This window comes from Crotalus tigris, unplaced genomic scaffold (genome assembly GCF_016545835.1).
Source record: "Crotalus tigris isolate CLP2741 ecotype Arizona unplaced genomic scaffold, ASM1654583v1 scf7180000019922.184401, whole genome shotgun sequence".
Classification (NCBI taxonomy): Eukaryota; Metazoa; Chordata; class Lepidosauria; order Squamata; family Viperidae; genus Crotalus; species Crotalus tigris.
This window is the reverse complement of record NW_024097774.1, coordinates 113,496-135,927: the sequence shown is the minus strand read 5'-3', so window position 1 is coordinate 135,927 and position 22,432 is coordinate 113,496. Positions and strand designations below refer to the sequence as shown.

Genomic DNA, 22,432 nt, shown 5'->3' with positions numbered 1-22,432 from the left:
CTTATAAAGTTATCAAAGTTGGACACTCCTGGTTTACAGAAATGACGTCGGTTATCTCCTTGCAGCTGTTGACAGAAAACTTAGCAAAAAAAAAAAAAATCAATTTATCAGAAATCAATATACATTTTTGCTATCCTGATATTACCCTCCTGAGTGTATAACTCAAAGTCGCTGTAAATGACATTGTTTTAGCCCCAAAGTCCCTATTTTCCAACTCTCTCTAGTAGTGAAATGTTTGTGAGAATGGTGCTTGATAAAGATTAATGTGATGTGTTTATATATGTGTGGAGGCAGATGGGGGTAAGATATACATAATAATAATAATAATAATAGTAGTAGTAGTAGTAGTAGTAGTAGTAGTAGTAGTAGTATAGTTGGAAGGGACCTTGGAGGTCATCTAGTCCAACCCCCTGCTCAGGCAGGAAACCCTGCACCATTTCAGACAAAGGGCTGTCCAGTCTCTTCTTAAAAACTTCCAGTGTTGGAGCATTCACCACTTCTGGAGGCAGGTGGTTCCACTGCTTAATTGTTCTCACTGTCAGGAAGTTTCTCCTTAGTTCCAGGTTGCTTCTCTCCTTGATTAGTTTCCACCCGTTGCTTCCTGTCCTGCCTTCAGGGGCTTTGGAAAATAGCTTGATTCCCTCTTCTTTATGGCAGCCCCTGAGATATTGGAATACTACATGGGGTCTGACACATCCATTCTTCATGCATGAAATTCTCTCTGATTCAAAATTGTCTCCATAACTTAAGAGATGGAAAAAAAATGACAGCAATGAAAAAAAAGCTGAGCTGAATTAATCTGTATTATGCATTTTCAAAAAATATTTGTCTGTGGGGGGGGGAGAGAAACAACTCAAGGTAAAATATTTATCTGACAGTTAAATGGAACTTGTCTTTTCAGGATTTAACTCATTTGTAAAGTTCTGCGTCATTTTGGCGTGTAAAAGTTAGACTTTACAGACGGGTGCAATACAAACCGGTCGATCTGAGATTTTTGATTAATATTTGCCTGGCTCCATTTATTTTAGTTAGGGTCCTTACTTCTCAAAAGGCAAACTTGTGCAATACACCCATGAAAATTGTTTTATAAATTCCCACCAATAAAACAGATTCCAAAAGACAGTAATAAAAAAAAAACCTGGAGGGGACACAATTTATGAAGCACAGAAAAGAGGTTTAAAAAGTATTGAATAACCCAGGCTATTAACCTAGTTTTCGTGCCCAAAATATCACAAGAATTGTGAATGAAAAGATAGCTCTCAACAAGACCAACATCGGTCTCTGAATGAATATGGTTATTACTTTTGGGGGGGGGGAATGACTCCCCTTCTGCAAAACAAAGAATAAGCAATCTCTTCAGAAGTTGAATGGACGCAAGAAAATGCTAAGCAAGTCTTCAGAGTGCTTGACATTACAAAAATATGGGGAACAGGCCTACCTAAAATAAATGAAGCAATCAGAACTGGAGACGTTTCTCAGCTAGCGTTCTCTAATTTTGTCACTGAGAAATCTTAGAAAAATTGAAATATTACGGGAGGCAATGTAAAGTGGCAAAAAGGACATCTACTGGATGTCATCTTTAGGGGCTATAGTCCAGTCACCAAAAAAGATGTTGAGAGTTTGGAAAAAGTTCAGAGACGAGCAACTAAGATGATCCAAGACCTGGAGAGTGAAACATACGAAGAACGGCTGCGGGACTTGGGTTTGGCCAGTCTAAAGAAGAGAAGAAATAGGAGAGACATGATAGCATTCTTCCAACATTTGAGGGGCTGCCACAAAGAAGAGGAGGGGGTCACGTTATTCTCCAAAGCACCAGAGGGAAGGACGAGAAACAATGGTTGGAAACTGATCAAAGAGAGAAGCAACCTGGAATTAAGGAAAAACTTCCTGACAGTGAGGACAATCAACCGGTGGAACAGCTTGCCACCAGAAATCGTGGGCGCTCCATCACTGGAGATTTTTAAGAAGAGACTGGAGAGCCATCAGTCTGAAGTGGTATAGGTTCTCCTGCTTGAGCAGGGGGCTGGACTAGAAGACCTCCAAGTTCCCATCCAGCTCATTTCTATTTCTATTTCTATTCCATTCCATTCCACTCTCCACTCCACTCTATTCTGTAATTCTATTCTATTCTATTCTATTCTATTCTATTCTCTTCTATTCTATTCTAGTCTAGTCTAGTCTAGTCTAATCCCTTTAGAACAGTGGTTCTCAACCTGTGGGTCGGGACCCCATTTGGGGTCGAACGACCATTTCACGGGGGTCGCCAAACAACGCAGTCTGCCATTTTTCCCCCCTTTTCCTTAGCTGTGCTACTCCCTTTTATTCTATTGGCTTTTGAAAGCCAATAGAATAGACTCTCTTGAATAGAGTCTAATTCTGTTGGCTTTCAAAAGCCAATAGGAATTGTCCAGGCTGTCTCTGCCCTGCTGAGCCCGCCAAAAGTCCCATTCTACAAACGGTGCTGTACCAGTTGAGTAGTCCCCGACTTACGACTGGTTGGGGGTCGCGGCATTAAAAAGGTTGAGAACCACTGCTTTAGAAGGATACAAACCAATTTGCTTATTTGTAACTGTTGTAATGTTCCAGTAACACCTGAAATTTAGACTTTTCAATCCTTGGCTTTGTGTGGGATCCATGGTAAAGCCAAATTAAATGCTATGGGAAAAGCTAGTCAAAGCCAAGCTTGTAGCATTGCGGGTGGATAGTGTGTGTGTGTGTGTGTGTGTGTGTGGTGTGTGGTGATGCGTGCAATCTCAACTGGAAGCCGGCAACCCCAACCTTGAATGCAGGGGAAGTCACCCCATTCTATTTCCATGAAAAATGAATTTACCAGACTCTTGCTTTTATGTTGAAATCCTACATTGGTAGAGAGCTTACGAAGGAAGTACCCTGATTTTATGCAAGGCAGCGACTGGGATCCCACTAAACAGCTGTTAAAGAGGTCCTGCCAAAATGTCAGGAAAAGTAGACAGTCAAAATAGTCCTTGACTTACAGGTTTCTTCAGTGACCATTCAGTTATTACAGTGTTTCCCAAACTTGACAATTTTAAGGCATGTGGACTTCAACTCCCAGAATTCCACAGCCAGCGTTGCTGGCTGTGGAATTCTGGGAGTTGAAGTCCTCATGCCTTAAAATTGTCAAGTTTGGGAAACACTGAATTATTAGAACAGCAGTGGAAAAAAGTGACTTATGATGGTTTTTCACACTTACAACATCCCCCCCCCCGCGTTCATGGGATCGCAATCCAGCCGCTTGGCAACTGACTCATCTTTGTGACGGTCACAGGGACCTGGGGGGGGGGTCATCTGACCCCCTTCTGTGACCTTTTGACAAGCAAAGCCAATGGGGAAGCCATTTAAGAACTGTGTTTCTAACCTAGCAACTGCGGTGATTTGCTTAATAGCTTGAGCAAGAAAAGTTGTAAAACGGGGCAAAAAGTGAGACCACTAAGTGTCTCACTTAGCAACAGACGTTTTGGGCTGAATTGTGGTTGTGTGGCCAGCAAACAACCAGCTGCGTGTGACTAGGGAACAACCTGAACAGGCTAAAAGAAATCCCGGCCTGAATCTACAAGCAAGGTTGAAGAGAATCCACATGTGACAAGCCGTCCCCAATACAAGGAATGGATAATGAAGCAGCTGGAGGATGGTAAGGAAGGACACTGTGTGGCCCTGGACAGACCCCTGGGCTGAATTTCTCAATAGAAGAGGCCTTATCCCATCCTTGATCCATGCACTGGCACATGGGTTTCCTGCTCAAAGGACAGGGGCGATGGCTCATTTGAACTCAGGAATGTTTGGAAGCGCTGTGATGCACACTAACGGATCCCATATGTCTCTTCTCTAAAAAGGTTCGTGAATACGCAGATATCGTGATAGAGCAACTTGCTAATTGTTTCCGTCTACCAAAGACACTAGAGTTAGCATTTCTGTGCACTGCAGAGATTTTGGATGGATGGATATAAATGATATAGATGATAGCTAGATAACTAGATAGATATATAGATATATACATGACAGATAATAGATATACATGATATAGATGATACATGGATCATAGATAGATAATATAGAGATAGATATACATGATAGATAGAGAGAGAGAGACAGACAGACAGACAGAGTAGGATAGCTAGCTAGCTAGATGATAGATATAGATAAATGATATAGATGATAGATTAGATATATATAGATAGATAATAGATAGATAGATAATATAGATATATAGATAATAGATATACATGATACAGATGATACATAGATCATAGATACATAATATAGATATAGATATACATGATAGATAGATAGATAGATAGATAGATAGATAGATAGATAGATAGATAGATAGATAGATAGACAGACAGACAGATGATAGATAGACAGACAGACAGACAGACAGTAGGATAGCTAGCTAGTTAGCAAGATGATAGATATAGATAAATGATATAGATAGTAATAGTAATAGTAGTAAAGTTGGAAGGGACCTTGGAGGTCATCTAGTCCAACCCCCTGCTCGGGCAGGAAACCCTACACCATTTCGGACAAATGGCTGTCCAGTCTCTTCTTAAAAACTTCCAGTGTTGGAGCATTTACTGCTTCTGGAGGCAAGCTGTTCCACTGATTAATTGTTCTCACTGTCAGGAAGTTTCTCCTTAGTTAGATAGCTATACACACACACACACACATATTGTGTGTATGTATGTATGTATGTATGTATGTATGTATATATGTATGTAGGTCTTTGGTTGTTCGGGTTATCTCCTGCGCAAAATTGGAAGTGTCTTGGCGACGTTTCGACGAAGTCCCATTCGTCATCTTCAGGCTGGTGCTTTCGGCTTCGTGCTCCTCGAAGCACGAAGCTGAAAACACCAGCCTGAAGATGACGAATGGGATTTCGTCGAAACGTCGCCAAGACACTTCCAATTTTACGCGGGAGAAAACCCGAATAACCAAAGAGCTACATACAAATACCCGCGAAAACCTCAGAAAACACACACACACACACACACACACACACACACACGATATAGATGATACATAGATCATAGGTAGATAATATATAGATATACATTAGAGAGAGAGAGAGAGAGAGAGAGAGACAGACAGACAGACAGACAGACAGACAGACACCAGGCTTCTGAAACTGGCAAAAGTTGATCACACTCTTCAATATTCACATCAGAAAAAAAAACCCACTCTATTATATTTATGTAGGAGAGGAAGGAGCAGCCCCCTGCTATTCTGAAATGGACCATCAAATGTTCAACTGCTCAGCCCCAAAGGGCATCTTCCACAGTTTTTCTCTGAGTTGCGGAGCACGTATTAAAGGGGGAGAGGCCTGATGCTACTGGGTATAGTGGAACAAGTTTAAGAGGAACAGATTTGTATACATTTGGTTAAGGAAGCAAACAAAGAAAGTATCTAAAAAGTATCTAACAAGGTTAAATCAGGGCAACTAGACCAAGGTTTGTTAATCTGAGACATTTTGTTACTTATCCAAGTAACTTCATCCGTCAAAATAAATACAAAAAAAGTTAGGCAGAGATTATTTATTACTTTATATTTTATATTTTATTTTGACGGATGAAGTTAGAATAGAATAGAATAACAGAGTTGGAAGGGGCCTTGGAGGTCTTCTAGTCCAACCCCCTGCTCAGGCAGGAAACCCTATACCATTTCAGACAAATGGCCGTCCAGTCTCTTCTTAAAAACAGTGTTGGAGCATTCACAACTTCTGGAGGCAGGTTGTTCCACTGGTTAATTGTTTTAACTGTCAGGAAATTTCTCCTTAGTTCCAGGTTGCTTCTCTCTTTGGTTAGTTTCCATCCAAAGACTACTTCCAACCATTCAAAGGCTACTTGCATTATCAAGAGTTGCTTTTACTTAAACATTCAACCTTCCTGTAGCTTCAAGTCTACTATTAAGTTTCCTATACCCTAAATTTGAAAAAAAAACAAAAACAGGTCTTTAATTTCTTTTATGTGGCATCTCTTTGGATACTTTAATGTATTTTCACATTGCCTTGAAGCTACTGTTCTCATCCAGCTACTTTATTTTCTCTTCATAAAACAGATTGTGAACCTGTTCCACAATCTCTCATTGCTTAACAGTAATGTATGACTACCTAATATTAAATATGAGGATCTGACCAGTATAAAATGAGTATTTCTTCCTGTGACTTAGAGGGTAGGGTTTTGATGATACATCCTAAAATTGAACTTATCTTTTTTTTTTTTTTTTTTGCAGCAATATCACTAATGCATATTCCAGTGGTGACGAACCCATGGCACGGGTGCCAGAGGCGACACTCAGAGTCCTCTCTGTGGGCACGTGCGCCATCTCCCCACTCCTAGGCCTTCAGCTGGGTTTTATAAAACCTTTGCGCTTTAGGCCTCCGCTGCCATGTGCAAAAAAAAAAAAAAGATTCAATCAATCAGTCAATTTCAACTTCTCGCAGGAAAAAAAAAGATCTTGCAAAGTTGGAATTGATTGATTGAACTTTTTAGTCCCACCCAGTCTGCCGTTACCACCACAGCCACGCCCACCCAATGGGCCACACCCACCCAATGGGCTACTCCCACCCGGCACCCGACGATGCATAAGTGGGTTTTGGGTTTCAGTTTGGGCACTCAATCTCTAAAAGGTTCACCATCATTGGCATATTCCATTGCAATGAACTGCCCCACCATCTTTTTCAAAAAAGATTGCTAAATTCCTACTGTACCTGCAATTTTTGTTCCCATTACAGTTCGCTGTTATTTTCAACCCATTTTCCTATCTCAGTGGGGGCGAAGCCATGGCACGGGTGCCAGAGGCGGCATTCAGAGCCCTCTCTGTGGGCACGTGTGCCGCCACCCCACTCCTAGGCCTTCAGCTGGGTTTTATAAAACCTTTTCACTTTAGGCCTCTGTCGCCGTGTGCCAAAAAAAAAAAAAGGTTCAATCAATCAGTCAATTTCAACTTCTCGCAGGAAAAAAAAGGGTTAGTACCACTTTACAAGGCCTTGGTAAGGCCACACTTGGAATCCTGCATCCAGTTTTGGTCACCACGATGTAAAAAAGATGTTGAGACTCTAGAAAGAGTGCAGAGAAGAGCAGGAATTGACAGGGGTAGCCAGGAATTCTGGGAGTTGCAAGTCCACGAGTCATCAAAGAGCCAAGGCTGCCTACCCCTGGACTAGATAGAAGATCTCTAAGGTCCCTTCCAATTCTGTTATTCTACGATTCTGTAAGGGTCTCCTGGTTGAGTAGGGGGTTGGACTAGATGAGCTCCAAGGTCCCTTCCAACTCTGTTATTCTATGATTCTAGTTTCTGCAGGGCTGAGATCACTCCAAATGGCTCCATTTGGAAACTACAGTTTTCCCCGCTTGACATTACAGGGAACAGTTTAATAAGCGAACTTTCTCTTCCATTTTAATTTCCATCGAAGACCAGCTTAAAAAAAAAAAAAAAGCGAAGACATCAGAGTATGTCAAAGGAAACAAAAAAGAAAGAAAGAAAGAAAATTGAAGGCAGTGGAAAGGGAATACTTAGACAGCATGTCTGGTAAAACAAGGGATGGGATTAAAAATGAATAAGTACTACTGCATTGACATGAAAGCTGGGCCATGACCGTTGAAGTAAAGACAAGGATAGAGAAAGCTCCAACAGCATTCTTCAAAGTGAAAAAGCTCTTCTGCAGTCACAACATAAGCCTAAGACTGAAAACCAGGCTTATCAGATGTTATATTTTTTCTATCCTGCTCCATGGAGTAGAGAGTGGATCTCTGACCGAAGCCCACCTGAAGAGACCAGAAGCATCTGAAATGTGGATTGACAGGTGGCTGTTATATAGAAGCTGGGGTGACAAAATCAGAAATGAGGAGGTGATCAGCCACCTGGGAAAGCCAAGGGAGATCATCCAAACAATTAAAAAATGAAAATTAGAATATTTCGGACATGTCAGATAGATGTTGGAAATGTAAACGTAACGTAGGCACGTATTATCATATTTGGTGGACATGTGGGAAGGCAAAGGCTTATTGGAAAAATATACATAGGTGGTTAGAAAAAATATTGGGCGAGCAAGTGGATTTTAAACCTGATCTTTTTCTACTAGGCATTATGCCTGAAAAGACTAATACGCAGAAATTATATTTAATTTTACACATCACCACAGCAGCGAGAATAATTTTTGCACAATACTGGAAGAATGAAGGATTGCCATCAGAGGAAGAAATAATCAGGAAAATACCGGAAGGTGCAGAGATGGACAGACTAACTACGAGGTTGAAAGACAAAGAAGATACAGACTACTATCAAATTTGGAATTTATTTTATTCTTGGTTAGAGAAAAGAATGAAGGATTAGGAATTGGACATGTATTAGCTTAGCAAACTCCAGACAACTTGTTGATTGGAAAAATTAACATATGTTGATGAAAAAAAAATTAATAAAATAAAAAAAAGAATATTTTGGACATGTGATGCGACACCCAGAAAAATACAGCATGCTCCACTTAATCCTCCAGGGAAAGATGAGGTCCAGGCAGAAGAAGAATATCGTGGCTTCAAAATCTAAGGGACTGGTTTGGACAAAACTCAACAGCAGTTTTTTGTGCAGCGGCTGATAAAAACAGGATCGCCAACATGATCGCCAACATCCAATAATGGATATAGCACAAGAAGAAGAAGAGTTATTATTAATACTGCAGACTGAATATGTAAGTCATTGAGTGGAATGAGAAGGCTGGATCACATCAGGAGAATTGAGAGCTAAACTGCAAAGCAAATATATGATGGAAGAGTAAAATGGGCCAAGGAGATGGGGTTGATGAGATGTTCAAAAGGAGAGTTGAGAAGTTTAAAAAAGAAAGTGCAAGGTGCGAAGTGTGTGAAAACAAGGACGGTGAATAACATTAGATTTCTTTCTCTTTTCTTCTATCTTTAGCTTATTTTGCTTACTGTGTTTTACTCTTTTCCAAAGTTTTGTTTATAACACTGTTAAGCAAAAGGGAACAGCAAAATAGTAGGTACATATGCAACCAGCGACAACGAAGGAGGCACATATGCAACAAATGACAAAATGTTTTCAAAGTGGCAGTCAATTCTTTAAAAGCATCTTGCGTACCTCATTTGTCATCTTACTGCCATTTGGCCACAATAATCTCCTTTAAAGCAACAGCAATAATAAACTGAAACCATCGGAAATCTTATCAGCTGTAAAAAAAACGGCTGTAAATTAGTTTCCTGGATGATGTCCAAAGGAATTCCTCATTGAGTCCACTTACATTTTCCTTAATAATCAGCTTTAAAATAAAAAAACAAAAAAAAAAACCTATCAGCCACTAAGATTAGTTATAACTACCTCATATAATAGCACACCAAATATTTTCTTTGGCATTTAATCAATGCAATTCATACTCCTCTGAAATAATTCAAATCATATGTAAAGTATCGTTGTACTTCAACTGGATTCAACATTGAAGTAGCAGTCTGAAATATAAAGGTCAGAGTTACTGAGGCTAGTCGATTTAATTCATCCAACGATGAAAATAATTGCTTTCCTGAAAAAAAGCGGCTGCTGAACTAAAAGGGGTGCCTGCCTTATCGGCGATCAAATGTTTGAATTCTAATAAATGCAAAGACTTGGCAGGCCAAGTGTGTGTGCCCGAGACCCTTCTTCCAAAGTCCAGTAACATTCAACCTCTTTAGTTATTTCTCTGACTCTTCCAGTTGTTCCTCCACATTTTGTTCAAGCCTACAGAGGAGTCAATGTCACACTAACTCTATGCTAATAATGTTGGCTATGACACCTCAATCTACCTTTTTCATGATGGTTTTTTTTTTTTTTTTTTTTTGTAAGTGCCATCCAATTACGCCAATGCTTGACTCAGCAAACCAAACAGTCAACTAACAAGTTTACTGGAAGCCTTGTGAGAACGTTATTTTTAATTCAAGTGTTTTATTCCCTTTTGCACCCTTGCAAGAGAGAAACCAGGACTCAATTCCCCACGCGTTTTCTGCAGAATAGGACAAAGCCATATCTCCATTCTTGCCTCAACTGCCTATCCTGGTGTTGGGATTTAAATTTGTCAAGATGTCATTCATAGCGGTATATAAAACGTCCCATGCACAGACGCTCATGTGCATGAGGCAACTGGTTCCGAGTGCTCCATATTTGGACTGGACGTGAATGTTCTGGGGTAGCAACGATTGAGGTGGGGATGATAAGCAGGAAAAACATCCCAAAATCTTAGTAACCTTTAGTTTTAAGCACAACTTATCTGGTATTAATACCACTTCACAAGGCCTTGGTAAGGCCACACTTGGAATACAGCATCCAGTTTTGGTCACCACGATGTAAAAAAGATGTTGAGACTCTGGAAAGAGTCCAGAGAAGAGCAACAAAGATGATCAGGGGACTGGAGGCTAAAACATATACGGAACGGTTGCTGGAATTGGGTATGTCTAGTTTAATGAAGAGAAGGACGAGGGGAGACATGATAGCAGCCTTCCAGTATCTCAGGGGCTGCCCCAAAGAAGAGGGAGTCATGCTATTCTCCAAAGCAACCAAAGGCAGGACAAGGAGCAACGGATGGAAACTCATCGAGGAGAGAAGCAACCTAGAACTAAGGAGAAACTTCCTGAAAGTGAGGACAATTAACCAGTGGAACAACCTGCCTCCAGAAGCGGTGAATGCTCCAACACTGGAAGTTTTTAAGAAGAGACTGGACAGCTATTTGTCCAAAATGGTATAGGGTTTCCTGCCTGAGCAGGAGGTTGGACTAGAAGATCTGTAAGGTCCTTTCCAACAACAACAACAACAACAACTACTACTACTACTACTACTACTACTACTACTACTTCTTCTTCTTATTATTATTATTATTATTATTATTATTATTATTATTACTAATACTACTACTAATACTACTATTATATCATCATCATCATCATCATCTAACCAACCCACCTACCTGCATGCTTGTTCAGGTGCAAGGATGGAGTTCAGAAATACTACAAGTTTATTTCATGCTAGCTATACACAAGAATCTCAACTAAAGGTCAAGGTCAATTGGCATCAGATAAATGTCAACAGACTTCAAGTGGAGGCTGGACTTAGAGGTCTCTTACATGGGCGCAGTGATTCCAAACTCATGGTGCATTTGACCCTGCCCTCCGTCTCAGCCTGGCCACGTCCTACATTACTCTTCCCAGAGGCTTCTTTTTCCAATCTCTCATTAGCCACTTCCGTTAGGCGTGAAAGCCGGCTGGATGACTTTGGGCCAGTCCCTCTGTCTCAGCCAACCCAACTCAGGGGCTTGTTACTGTGAAGAAATTAGCAGTATTAGGTATGTTCGCCGCCTTGAATTACATGTACAGCGGTGCCTTGATATGCAACTGCTTTGAAACTCACCCAATTTGGTACTCAACACCTTTTGATGCAAAATATTTTTGTCCCGGTACTCATCATTTTGTTTGGTGCTCAATGCACAAGTTAGAACTTGTGTACGTCGGCTGCCTTGTGACTCTCTACATCAGGGTTCTTGAAACATGGCCCTTTTATGACTTGTGGACTTCAATGCCCAGAATTCGTCAGCCAGGCCTGGCTGAGGAATTCTGGGCATTGAAGTCCACAGGTCATAAAAGGGCCATGTTTGAAGACCCCTGCTCTACATTATTCCTTATGGGAAAAATCTGTTTGGTACGCAGCATTTTTTTTTGTACTCACTGTACCTCCTGGAACCAATTAATGATGAGTACTGTGGGACCACTGTATTAAAAAAAAGGCACAATAAAAACAGAACAACAAAATATTGTCCTGTTCACACACAGAAGCCTTTTTTTAGAATCACCTGGAGATTTCTAGCTGGAAGTTATCCCAATTATAGAAGCCTGGCCCAAATCAGCTCCCATTTCTTCCTCACTTCTCCTAAGGCGGAGAGCACTTAATGGGATAAGCATTAGTAGTGGAACAAGCAAGTGGTTGTATTAATACACAGATGACCATTCAAAGACTACTTTGAGAGGAGACAAAGCGATTGAACAGTACACGGGTTACATTCCTATGAAATAGTCTTGATTTGACTTTAGCTTCTAGACCAGCGGTTCTCAACCTATGGGTCGCGACCCCATTTGGGGTCGATCGACCATTTCACGGGGGTCGCCAAGCAAGGCTATCCGCCATTTTTTTCCCCCTTTTCCGGCGGGTGCCTTACCTCCCTTGGGCTGGGCCAGCTGGTGGCCCAGCCAATGGTCGGCCTGCTCCGTCTCTGCTGCTTGCCAACTACGCCTCGGCCGGCGCAGGGGGCGGCACCACGCATGCACGGCGCTCCCGGGCAGGGAAAGTCCTCGACTTACGACCGGTTGGGTGGTCCTCAACTTATGACCGGTTTAGTTCTCGACTTACGACTGGTTTAGTCCTCGACTTACGACCGGTTGGGGTCGCAGCATTAAAAAGGTTGAGAACCACTGTTCTAGACGTATCACACCTACGAACGTGTTGATTGGATCCTGGGAGGTTGCCTGCCACCAGAGGGAACTGGTATGTGATGGTATATTTTCAGAATCGTCCAATCAGGCACAGAAGAGAACATCATTTCACACTTGGCTTGTGTGTTGATTTGACTGACTGCAACGCAAGTGTTGGAGACAATCTGTTCTATCCTGTTTCAGAGTCCTTGTTCAGATGTGTGGTGCTCCTTCTGTATAATCAACGCCTCTTGATAGCTGATAATGGCCTTGGCATTCTTGATGATGCCAACATCCTCAGAGGCAGACTGGGCTCCCAAATATGTTCAGGTTTATGCTGCTGGTCAGAAATAATGCTGGAAGTAAAATTCTCTCTTACAGTTTGGGAGACTTGCCTGCCACTGCTGACTACTTGGTATCAAGATTGTAGTCTGGCTTAAGATGGGAGATCGGTGAATGACTTTGAACTAGTAACTCTTCCTCTTTCTTCCTGGATTGTTTATTGATTTTATTGATTTAAATTGTTTTAGCCATTTTATAGTTTTAGAATTGTAAGCTGCTCAGAGTCACTTGGCTGAGATGGACGGTCAAAGAAGAAGAAAGGAAGGAAGGAAGGAAGGAAGGAAGGGAGACAGAGAGAAGGAAGGAAGGAAGGAAGGAAGGAAGGAAGGAAGGAAGGAAGGAAGGAAGGAAGGAAGGAAGGAAGGAGAGGGAGGGAGGAAAGAAGAGAGAGAGGGGAGAAGAAAGGAAAGAAGGAAGGAAGGAAGGAAGGAAGGAAGGAAGGAAGGAAGGAAGGAAGGAAGAAAGAAAGAAAGAAAGAAAGAAAGAAAGAAAGAGAAAAGAAGGAAGGAAGGAAGGAAGGAAGGAAGGAAGGAAGGAAGGAAGGAAGGAAGGAAGGAAGGAAGGAAGGAAGGAAGGAAGGAAGGAAGGAAGGAAAAAAGGAAGGAAGGAAAAAAGGAAGGAAGGAAGGAAGGAAGGAAGGAAGGAAGGAAGGAAGGAAGGAAGGAAGGAAGTATTGTAGAGGAAAATATAGAAGGGAGCATTACATATCCCATCCTGAGCTCCTGAATAAAAAGCCGATAAATAAATCAATAATGGGGAAACTGTGGCCTCAATCATGTTTAGCTACACCCAATGTTCTGAGAAGATGTAAAGTAAAACTGGTATCACAGGCAAGTTATGACTTGGAGGTGGGATGAGTAGTCACTTCAAGCATGGACGTACCTGTACTTCTTTTAACCTGAAGTAAGTTATGAGTACTACGAGGTACTTAAGCTTCTGGGGGGGGGGCAACAATCCGAAAAGGATCTGAGGGTTCCCATTAGAAAAGAAAAAGTATCCACATGCATAAGAATGTATAGCATTTTGTTGTGGAGTAGGACTCAAAACAGTCATCATAAATCCCTTTTGTCAGAATCCCTTCACTCTGAAGGATACCGAATCCAAGGATCAAAGGGAAAATCTGGGGTGATAAGTTACCTAGGGTAGGGACAGCTAGAGTGAATAGTATTAATACCGCTTTACAAGGCCTTGGTAAGGCCACACTTGGAATACGGCATCCAGTTTTGGTCACCACGATGTAAAAAAGATGCTGAGACTCTAGAAAGAGAGCTGAGAAGAGCAACAAAGATGATCAGGGGACTGGAGGCTAAAACATATAAGGGACGGTTGCTGGAATTGGTTATGTCTAGTTTAATGAAGAGAAGGACGAGGGGGGACAGGATAGCAGCCTTCCAGTATGTCAGGGGCTGCCCCAAAGAAGAGGGAGTCAAGCTATTCTCCAAAGCACCTGAAGGCAGGACAAGAAGCTACGGGTGGAAACTAATCAAGGAGAGAAGCAACCTGGAACTAAGGAGAAACTTCCTGACAATGAGAACAATTAACCAGCGGAACAACCTGCCTCCAGAAGCTATGAAGGCTCCAACGCTGGAAGTTTTTAAGAAGAGACTGGACAGCCATTTGTCTGAAATGGTGTAGACCAGGGCTTTTCAACCAGTGGTATGGGTACCACCTGTGGTACATTGGCACCTGGCAGGTGGTACGCGGCCATCCTAGAAAAGTGGTAGCGGGGGAGAGGAATGAGCTGAACCGGGGGCAGCACCACACAAGCCTGAGCGAGAGATGGCTGGAGCTGCAGGGCTGTCAAGGCTCGGCAGAAGCACCAGGATCAGTGCCACTTTCCAGCTGATCGGCGTTTCTGGGCTGTCAGGGCTCAATGGAAGCGCCAGGATCAGCACCAGGCTCCAGCTGGAGCTCGGCGCTGATCCTGGTGTTTCTGCTGAGCTCAGAAGAAGCGCCGATCAGCTAGAAAGTTGCAGCATCCCCAGGATCTTGTGATTTACATTCAGATGCTTGGCAACCGATTCATATTTATGACGGTCACAGTGTCCCAGGGACTAGACCAGGGCTTTTCAACCTTTTCACCCATTGTACCACTTTTAGAATATGGCAACATCCAAGTAGCACCAGTCGCCTAGTAAGGTGTCAAAAACTTGATGACCAAAAGAAAAAAGAAAAAAGTGATAAAATACAGGTAGTCCTTGACTTACAACAGTTTGCTTAGTGACTGTTCAAAGTTACAATGGCACTGAAAAAAGTGCCCCCCCCCCCAAGCCACAGCCGAGCAAGACACCTGCCTGCCTGCCCGGCCGCATTCTTCCTCCTGTCCGAGGTTTTCATGGTTGTCAGCATTTCTGTTGAGGATTGGCAGTGGGGGTGGGATGGGGGGTGTTTGGTTTTTATTCCCTTCTGTCTGCTGGGTGGTTGCAGCAGGTTTTGGTCCCTTCACATGACCCTGGGACACTGTGACCGTCATAAATATGAATCGGTTGCCAAGCCTCTGAATGTAAATCACAAGACCCTGGAGAGGCTGCAACATTCCAGCTGATTGGTGCTGAGGAATTCTGGGAGTTGAAGTCCATGAGTCATAAAAGAGCCAAGGTTGCCTACCCCTGACCTAGAGCAATGGTTCTCAACCTTTTTAATGCCGCAACCCCCAACCGGTCGTAAGTGGAGGACTACTCAACCGGTCGTAAGTGGAGGACTACTCAACGGGTGCAGCACCGTTTGCAGAATAGGACTTTTGGTGGGCTCAGCAGGGCAGAGACAGCCTGGACAACTCCTATTGGCTTTTGAAAGCTAATGGAATTAGACTCTATTCAAAGGAGTCTATTCTATTGGCTTTCAAAAGCCAATAGAGCAGTGGTTCTCAATCTTTCTAATACCGCGACCCCATAATACAGTTCCCCATGTTGTGGTGACCCCCAACCACTTATACATCACCGGGTGCCAGGGGCGTGGCCAAAGAAAAGGGGGAAAAAATGGCGGACAGCCTTGTTTGGCGACCCCCATGAAATAGTCGTTCGACCCCAAATGGGGTCCCGACCCACAGGTGGAGAACCCCTGACCTAGAGGATATACAGCATGCTTTCTGCAGGAAAGGCTGCTGCCAGTGACCTTAAAATAGCACAAATTATAAAATAAAACCCGTTGCTTCTCTGCTGTAATACGCAACACTTAGGGAACTGCATGCAACTCAAGCGGGGCCTTCTCCGTTATGACTTGCATGGTTTGCTCTCCAGAATCAAATGGAGCTAGGGGGGGGGGGAGGTCTACAGCAAATTGAAATAAACACATCGACACATATATTTACATAGGCATGTATGTGTTTATTTCAATTTACCATCGCTACCCGGTTCCAACGGTGGAGCGGGCCAATAAAATCCCCCCAAACCAATAAAACTTAAAACCACCCTGACGGCCCTAGAGTACGAAAACAATCTCAAGATGGTACAAAGCAAACAAAACAAAACAAACAAAAAAGGCAAAACACAGTCCCCCACCCAAATGGGTTTCGGAACACGTTAACCCCCGAGGCCAGGGACCAAAACCCAGTTTTAAGAGCTTGCTGGAACCCTACAAAAAAAAAAGAGGGCACCAAATTATATCCCTGGATTTTCTGCTCCTGCAGTCTTTGGTGCTTTCTGATCTTGGTTGTTTTCTTGCAGATGTTTCATGATCCAATTAATCAGTGTTTTCTCAACCTTGAGCATTTTAAGGCATGTGGACTTCAACTCCCAGAATTCCACAGCCAGCAACGCTGGCTGTGGAATTCTGGGAGTTGAAGTCCACATGCCTTAAAATGGTCAAGGTTGAGATAACACTGAATTAAGTAATATTACCAGAATGGAGGGGGGCTCAGCAGCAGCAGCAGCAGCAGGAGGAGGAGGAGGAGGAGGAGGAGGAGGAGGAGGAGGAAGAGGCTGTGACAAAGAAGGCCTGTCAAACAGGGATTTATAAAGTAATGACTGGCAGCTTGAATTATACTCAGAAGCCAACTGGCAACCAACAATTCATCCAAGCTGAATTCCTTACTGCAGGGCTTTTCAACCTTTTCACCCATTGTGCCACTTTTACGATACGGCAACATCCGAGGACCACCAGTCGCCTAGCAAGGTGTCAAAAACATGATGACCAAAAAAAAAAAAAAAAAAGGGGAAAAAGTGATGACGTACAGGTAGTCCTCGACTTACAACAGTTCGCTTAGTGACTGTTCAAAGTTACAATGGCATTGAAAAAAGTGCCCCCCAAGCCACAGCCGAGCAAGACACCTGCCTGCCCGCCCGGCGGTGCTCTTCCTCCTGTCCAAGGTTTTCATTGTTGTGAGCATTTCTGTTCAGGATTGGCAGTGGGTGTGGGGGGGGGGTGTTTGGTTTTTATTCCCCCCCCCCGTCTGCTGGGTGGTTGCAGCAGGTTTTGGTCCCTTCCCATGACCCTGGGACACTGTGACCGTCATAAATATGAATCGGTTGCCAAGCATCTGAATGTAAATCACAAGACCCTGGAGAGGCTGCAACATTCCAGCTGATCGGCGCTTCTTCTGCGCTCAGCAGAAGTGCCAGGATTGGTGCTGCTTTCCAGCTGATTGGTGCTTCTTCAGGGCTCAGCAGAACCACCAGGATCAGCGCTGAGCTCCAGCTGGATCCTGGCGCTGATCCTGGCTCTTCCACTGAGCCCTAACAGCCCCGAAGAAGCGCCGATCAGCTGGAAAGCGGCATTGATCCTGGCGCTTCCGCTGAGCCCTGACAGCCCTGCAGCTCCAGCTGTCTCTCGCTCAGGCTTGTGCGGTGCTGCCCCCGGTTCAGCCCATTCCTCTCCCCAGCTACCCCTTTTCTAGGATAGTCGCGTACCACCTGCCAGGTGCTGATGTACCACAGGTGGTACCCGTACCACTGGCTGAAAAGCCCTGCCTTATTGTTCTACAGACATTTATAGTCAATATTTTGCCGTGCGGAGGACTCTACTATCTGCATCTACAATACACTCTGGGAACTATTAGAGAGGGACTGTCTTCACCCTCTTTCTCTCACACCCATGGTATCTGGGCTAGAGTCGTCTTTTACTCCTCGGGAACGCCTTCCCCCCCTCCTGGGGATCCACCTCCTCGTTCAGATTCTATCACACTTACTCTATCAGTAGTGTTAAGACTTGAGCAAGGACACATCTTTAATCCGGGCTGGGCCACTGCATTTTGAATCAGCAACGGCTTCCGGGTGAGGTCTACGTGGGGCCGCCTTTGACGATCACTATAACCCGGTCACTAAGTGACCAAGGCATGAGTAAATTGTTTGAAGGTCTTTCCAAAGAGAGCAACTGCCTCTTTGCCCAGCTGAACCTATGCCAAGGCCCTCCTATTCCATTCCATTCTGGTCCAAACAGCCTCCAGACCAGAATCAGTACATCCGTGTTGTTGTTGAATACATACACCTTTAAGTATGATGGTTGTATCTACCCTTCACCTAGCTTTGTTTGATAAAGTATCTTTCAAAGGAGCTGGACCTGAGTACTCTCCAGAATTTGTAACACGCATGACGTTAGGATTTTCAGCAAAAGGGTATGCAGAATAATGCATGTTTACCATACCAGTTGCAATGTATGGCTGTGAAAGTTGGACCCTAAGAAAGGCCAAGCGCCAAAGAATGGAGGCCTTTGAACTCTGGAGCTGGAGAAGACTCCTGCGAGTCCCCCGGACTGCAAGGCGATCCAATTGGTCAGTCCTGGAGGAGATCAACCTTTAGAAGGCCAGATCCTGAAGTTGAAACTCAAGGACTTTGGCCACCTAATGAGAAGGAAAGACTCACTGGAGAAGAGCCTGATGCTGGGAAAGATGGAGGGCAAGAGAAGAAGGGGACGACAGAGAATGAGGTGGCTGGATGGAGTCACTGAAGCAGGAGGCGTGAGCTTAAATGGCCTCCAGAAGATGGAGGACAGGAAGGCCTGGAGGAACGTGGTCCATGGGGTCGCGATGGGTCAGACATAACTTCGCAACTAACACCACCACCATATTCCCTTTCATTTAAGCTTTCCACCATACTCATATGTTCCTAAGACTATTATTTATGCTTTATAAATAATTATTCATATTAGATCTTTTGGTTTTCATTTGGGTATTTCATCACTGTATATACTATTTTTTTTTTTAAGAAGGCCAGGACACACAGAATCAGATCCCGGTGCATAATGATCCAAAAGAAAAACTCCACTTTTAAAAAAAATAATAATAAATGAATCCATATTCTCTTCTGGCAATACTTCCCCATTCATCCTATGTACTGCTTCCCTGCTTGTCATTTTAAACCCACTTGGGGGGAGGGGGGAATATATCCAGATGTTCTCGATACTTAAGTAAGAAGAAAAGTATGACATCCTCCAGAACCAGTATTGACCACTGAGACAAATTCTTATCGTAAATCTGCAGCTTACGACACTGAAGTGATTGTTGCAAAGGGGGGGATGACAATTAAATATGGCTAGCTGGCTGAACAGCCAACATGCCCTAGTAAATAGGTACTGCCATAACCAAAATGGGGAAGTAAAAAGGAAAACAAGATTGCACCCTTGCTGTGTACTTAATTAAATTACAGCCCTTTTTTTTTTTTTTTTGCTTTGGAAAGTGCTTACCTTGGTATTGTAACACATTTTGTATTGCAGTTTTGGGTAGTGATGGCTTTTTCAAGCTCGTCCAATTGACCCGTCTTCTTGAGCTTCTTGACCAAACTTTTCACTGCTTTTTCACACCATTTTTCTTCCTGTCCATTCTGCTCGCCTCCACCGGCTCCTCCTGAACCACTGGCAGACTTCTTCCACCCTAACAATCTCTTCACAACCGGCGGGGTAAAAGGCAATATAGATGACATGGCCCAGCTAGAGGACGCCTAACACAATTCAGCTGCCTTTCACGACCTAGGGAGGGGGGGAAAGAAAGCCGTTAGAAGGTTTAAATAAAAGAATTCCCTATTCTTCCATTTTATCCAGACAAAATGGAGACCTCCCACACTAATACTGTTCTTTGATAGGTGCTTATTTCTAACTATAAGATATAATAATAATAATAATAATAATAATAATAATAATAATCGTCATCATCATCATCATAAGCTGCTGCAAGAAGATTGCACAGACTGACTACAAGCAGCGACATGACAAAGTGGCAGCAATGGTGCATTGGAAGATCTGCAAGAAATATCATTTGCCTGCAAGCAAGAACTGGTGGGATCATAAAATAGAGAAAGTCATAGAAAATGATAAAGTTAAACTGCTCTGGGACTTCAGAATTCAAACAGACAAGCGCCTGCAACATAACATCCCGGACTTAACAATTGTCGATAAGAAAGACAAAAAAGTCTGGATAGTGGAGGTGGCAGTGCCTGAAGACAGCATAATAGACGAGAAAGAACTGGAGAAGATCACAAAATACAAAGACCTACAAATAGAAATAGAAAGACTGTGGCAAAAGCAAGCAAGGGTAGTACCAATAGTCATAGGCTCCTTGGGTGCAATCCCAAAACAACTGGAGCACCACTTGAACACCATTGGCATTGACAAATTCGCTATTAGTCAATTGCAAAAGGCGGCCTTATTAGGAACTGCTTCCATCCTGCGACGATATCTGTAATACCATCAAACATCCACATCTGCCTATCCCAGGTCCTGGGTAAGGACTCGATAGGTAGACAAAATGCCAAATCCAGTCTGAACATCTGGCTGACTGTGCAATGATGATGATGAGGATCATCATCATCATCATCATCAATAATAATAATAATAATAAAGTTGGAAGGTACCTTGGAGGTCATCTAGTCCAACCCCTGCTCAGGCAGGAAACCCTATACCATTTCAGACAAATCTAATTTGTTTCCATGTAATAAATAGACTAGACCGAAAGCATCTGGACCAAAGTCACTCTGCTGGCTTCCAAAGATGAGGGTGCATTAAAATCTAGGACTCTGTATTTGTTGACCGCTACAGCTTCCTGGTTCTCGCTAGACTAGGCTTCTGCAAATTTGCTGCCCTGAAGATGTGCACATTTCAACTCCTAGAATTTTCGAGCATCAGCTATTTTGGCTAAAAAAAAAAAAAAAAAATTCAGAGAGCTGGTCTGCATCTTTAGGAGTTATCCAGGCTGAGTAGTTAAAGGTTAAGACAAGCTAAATAGGCTACTATTCGGTTATAAGATGCCTTCTTTGCTTGATATCAGAAATCTATCTTTATCAATTCTCAGAGAGCACATCCTGTTCCCTTCTAGTACTGATGATGTTACCAAGTTGGGTAATAAAATGTCTGCAAGAAAAAAAACCAAGCTCGGAGAGCACCAAGGACCCCCACAGTTCAATCCTCTGTTTACAGATACTTACAGGTGATCAGTGCATTTTCTATCCTAAAATATTGGAATTTTAATGTATCACTTGCAATACTAGATGCAATGCATAGAATATTACAACGAAATAAATGTACATAATTGTTTAAAGCGTAGCATTTTGATGTATGGTACATATATAACTGTCAATCCTAATAATGTGAATTGAAATCTATACAAAAGGGAAAACATTGCATCACGTTTTGATTAGTGGGGGGGGGGAAATCAATCAATGTTTCTTGAATCCCATCTTTAATATCTAGAAATATTACTTTTTCAATTTTCCAGTATAATTATTTTGCTATTCGTAAAACCTGACAGATCCAAAGTTTCTCAAAAATGGTCACGTTCCACAATTTTGGATTATAATTCAACACAGCGACCGTATATTTTTAAAATAGAATCCTTCCACAAAGTTAAATATTCATATGGCTCGTCATCAAAATCCAACCTATAAAGGTGAGTGTATTTCATATTCTTCTCCTGCAATTCCAGCAGTCAGAAGAACTACTGGATGCCCAAATCTCTGCACATAGGCAATATATGCAGAGAAGCCTCTTCAGATGAAATGAATCCCTAGGACGGGCTTCCAGGGAACTCTCAAATTATTCAATATTTAACTCACATTTTTACTGTAATAGGGGAAAAATTGCACACGTGCATTCTTGCGTAGGCATAAACCACGATTTTTAGACAATCTAATTATTTTGATCGTGTCAAGATGTCTTAGAATTTCAGTCAGAAGAAGGATTGCATTCAACCATTTGTCCTACCGTCGCTATGTTCCATCGTACATCAAGTAAAATAATCACAACCAGGACCAATGGCTGGGAATAATTAGTGAAAGGGAAGAATGGAGAGAAGGAATGGAAAGTGAGTAAACTGACATGTCTATTATATACACAGAAAAATGCAATCCTCTAAGATTCACAATATCGTACAGAACAAGCAAGAATCTTTTTGCGAAAGATAAGCAAAACTGTGCCCCTATTTAGGATTTGGGGATCCAGACTTCAGCTTAGCAAAGGAATCCTTCACATTCTCCAAAGTTCAGTTCAGCCAAAAGTTCCTACAATCAGCCGGGGTGACAATGACTCATGCACCGTCTCTCAGCCCTGGTAAGAAAGCAGTAGCAAACTGTTTCTGAAAATAATGTTGAGAAAACTGCAGGGATTAACCCAGGCATTTGTCAAGGCATATATGTATGTCTACATGAACTGTTTTCAACAAATGTCTTATGTATGTTGGAAAATTATTCACAAGTTCGAATGCCATTTCAAAGAAT

General features: G+C 42.7%; 1 protein-coding gene across 4 annotated transcripts in view; it reads right to left on the bottom strand.

Annotated features, from left to right (window-relative positions):
- The window catches only part of LOC120317890 (mothers against decapentaplegic homolog 2), a 67,442-nt gene that overhangs the window by 26,400 nt on the left and 18,610 nt on the right, over positions 1-22,432 (bottom strand). For all 4 annotated transcript variants that reach the window (XM_039364880.1, XM_039364884.1, XM_039364882.1 and 1 more), the window contains exon 2: positions 19,413-19,694. In XM_039364880.1, the coding sequence (XP_039220814.1) occupies positions 19,413-19,648 (236 nt within the window). In that variant the 5' untranslated portion in view covers positions 19,649-19,694. The remainder of the gene's footprint in view (positions 1-19,412; positions 19,695-22,432) is intronic.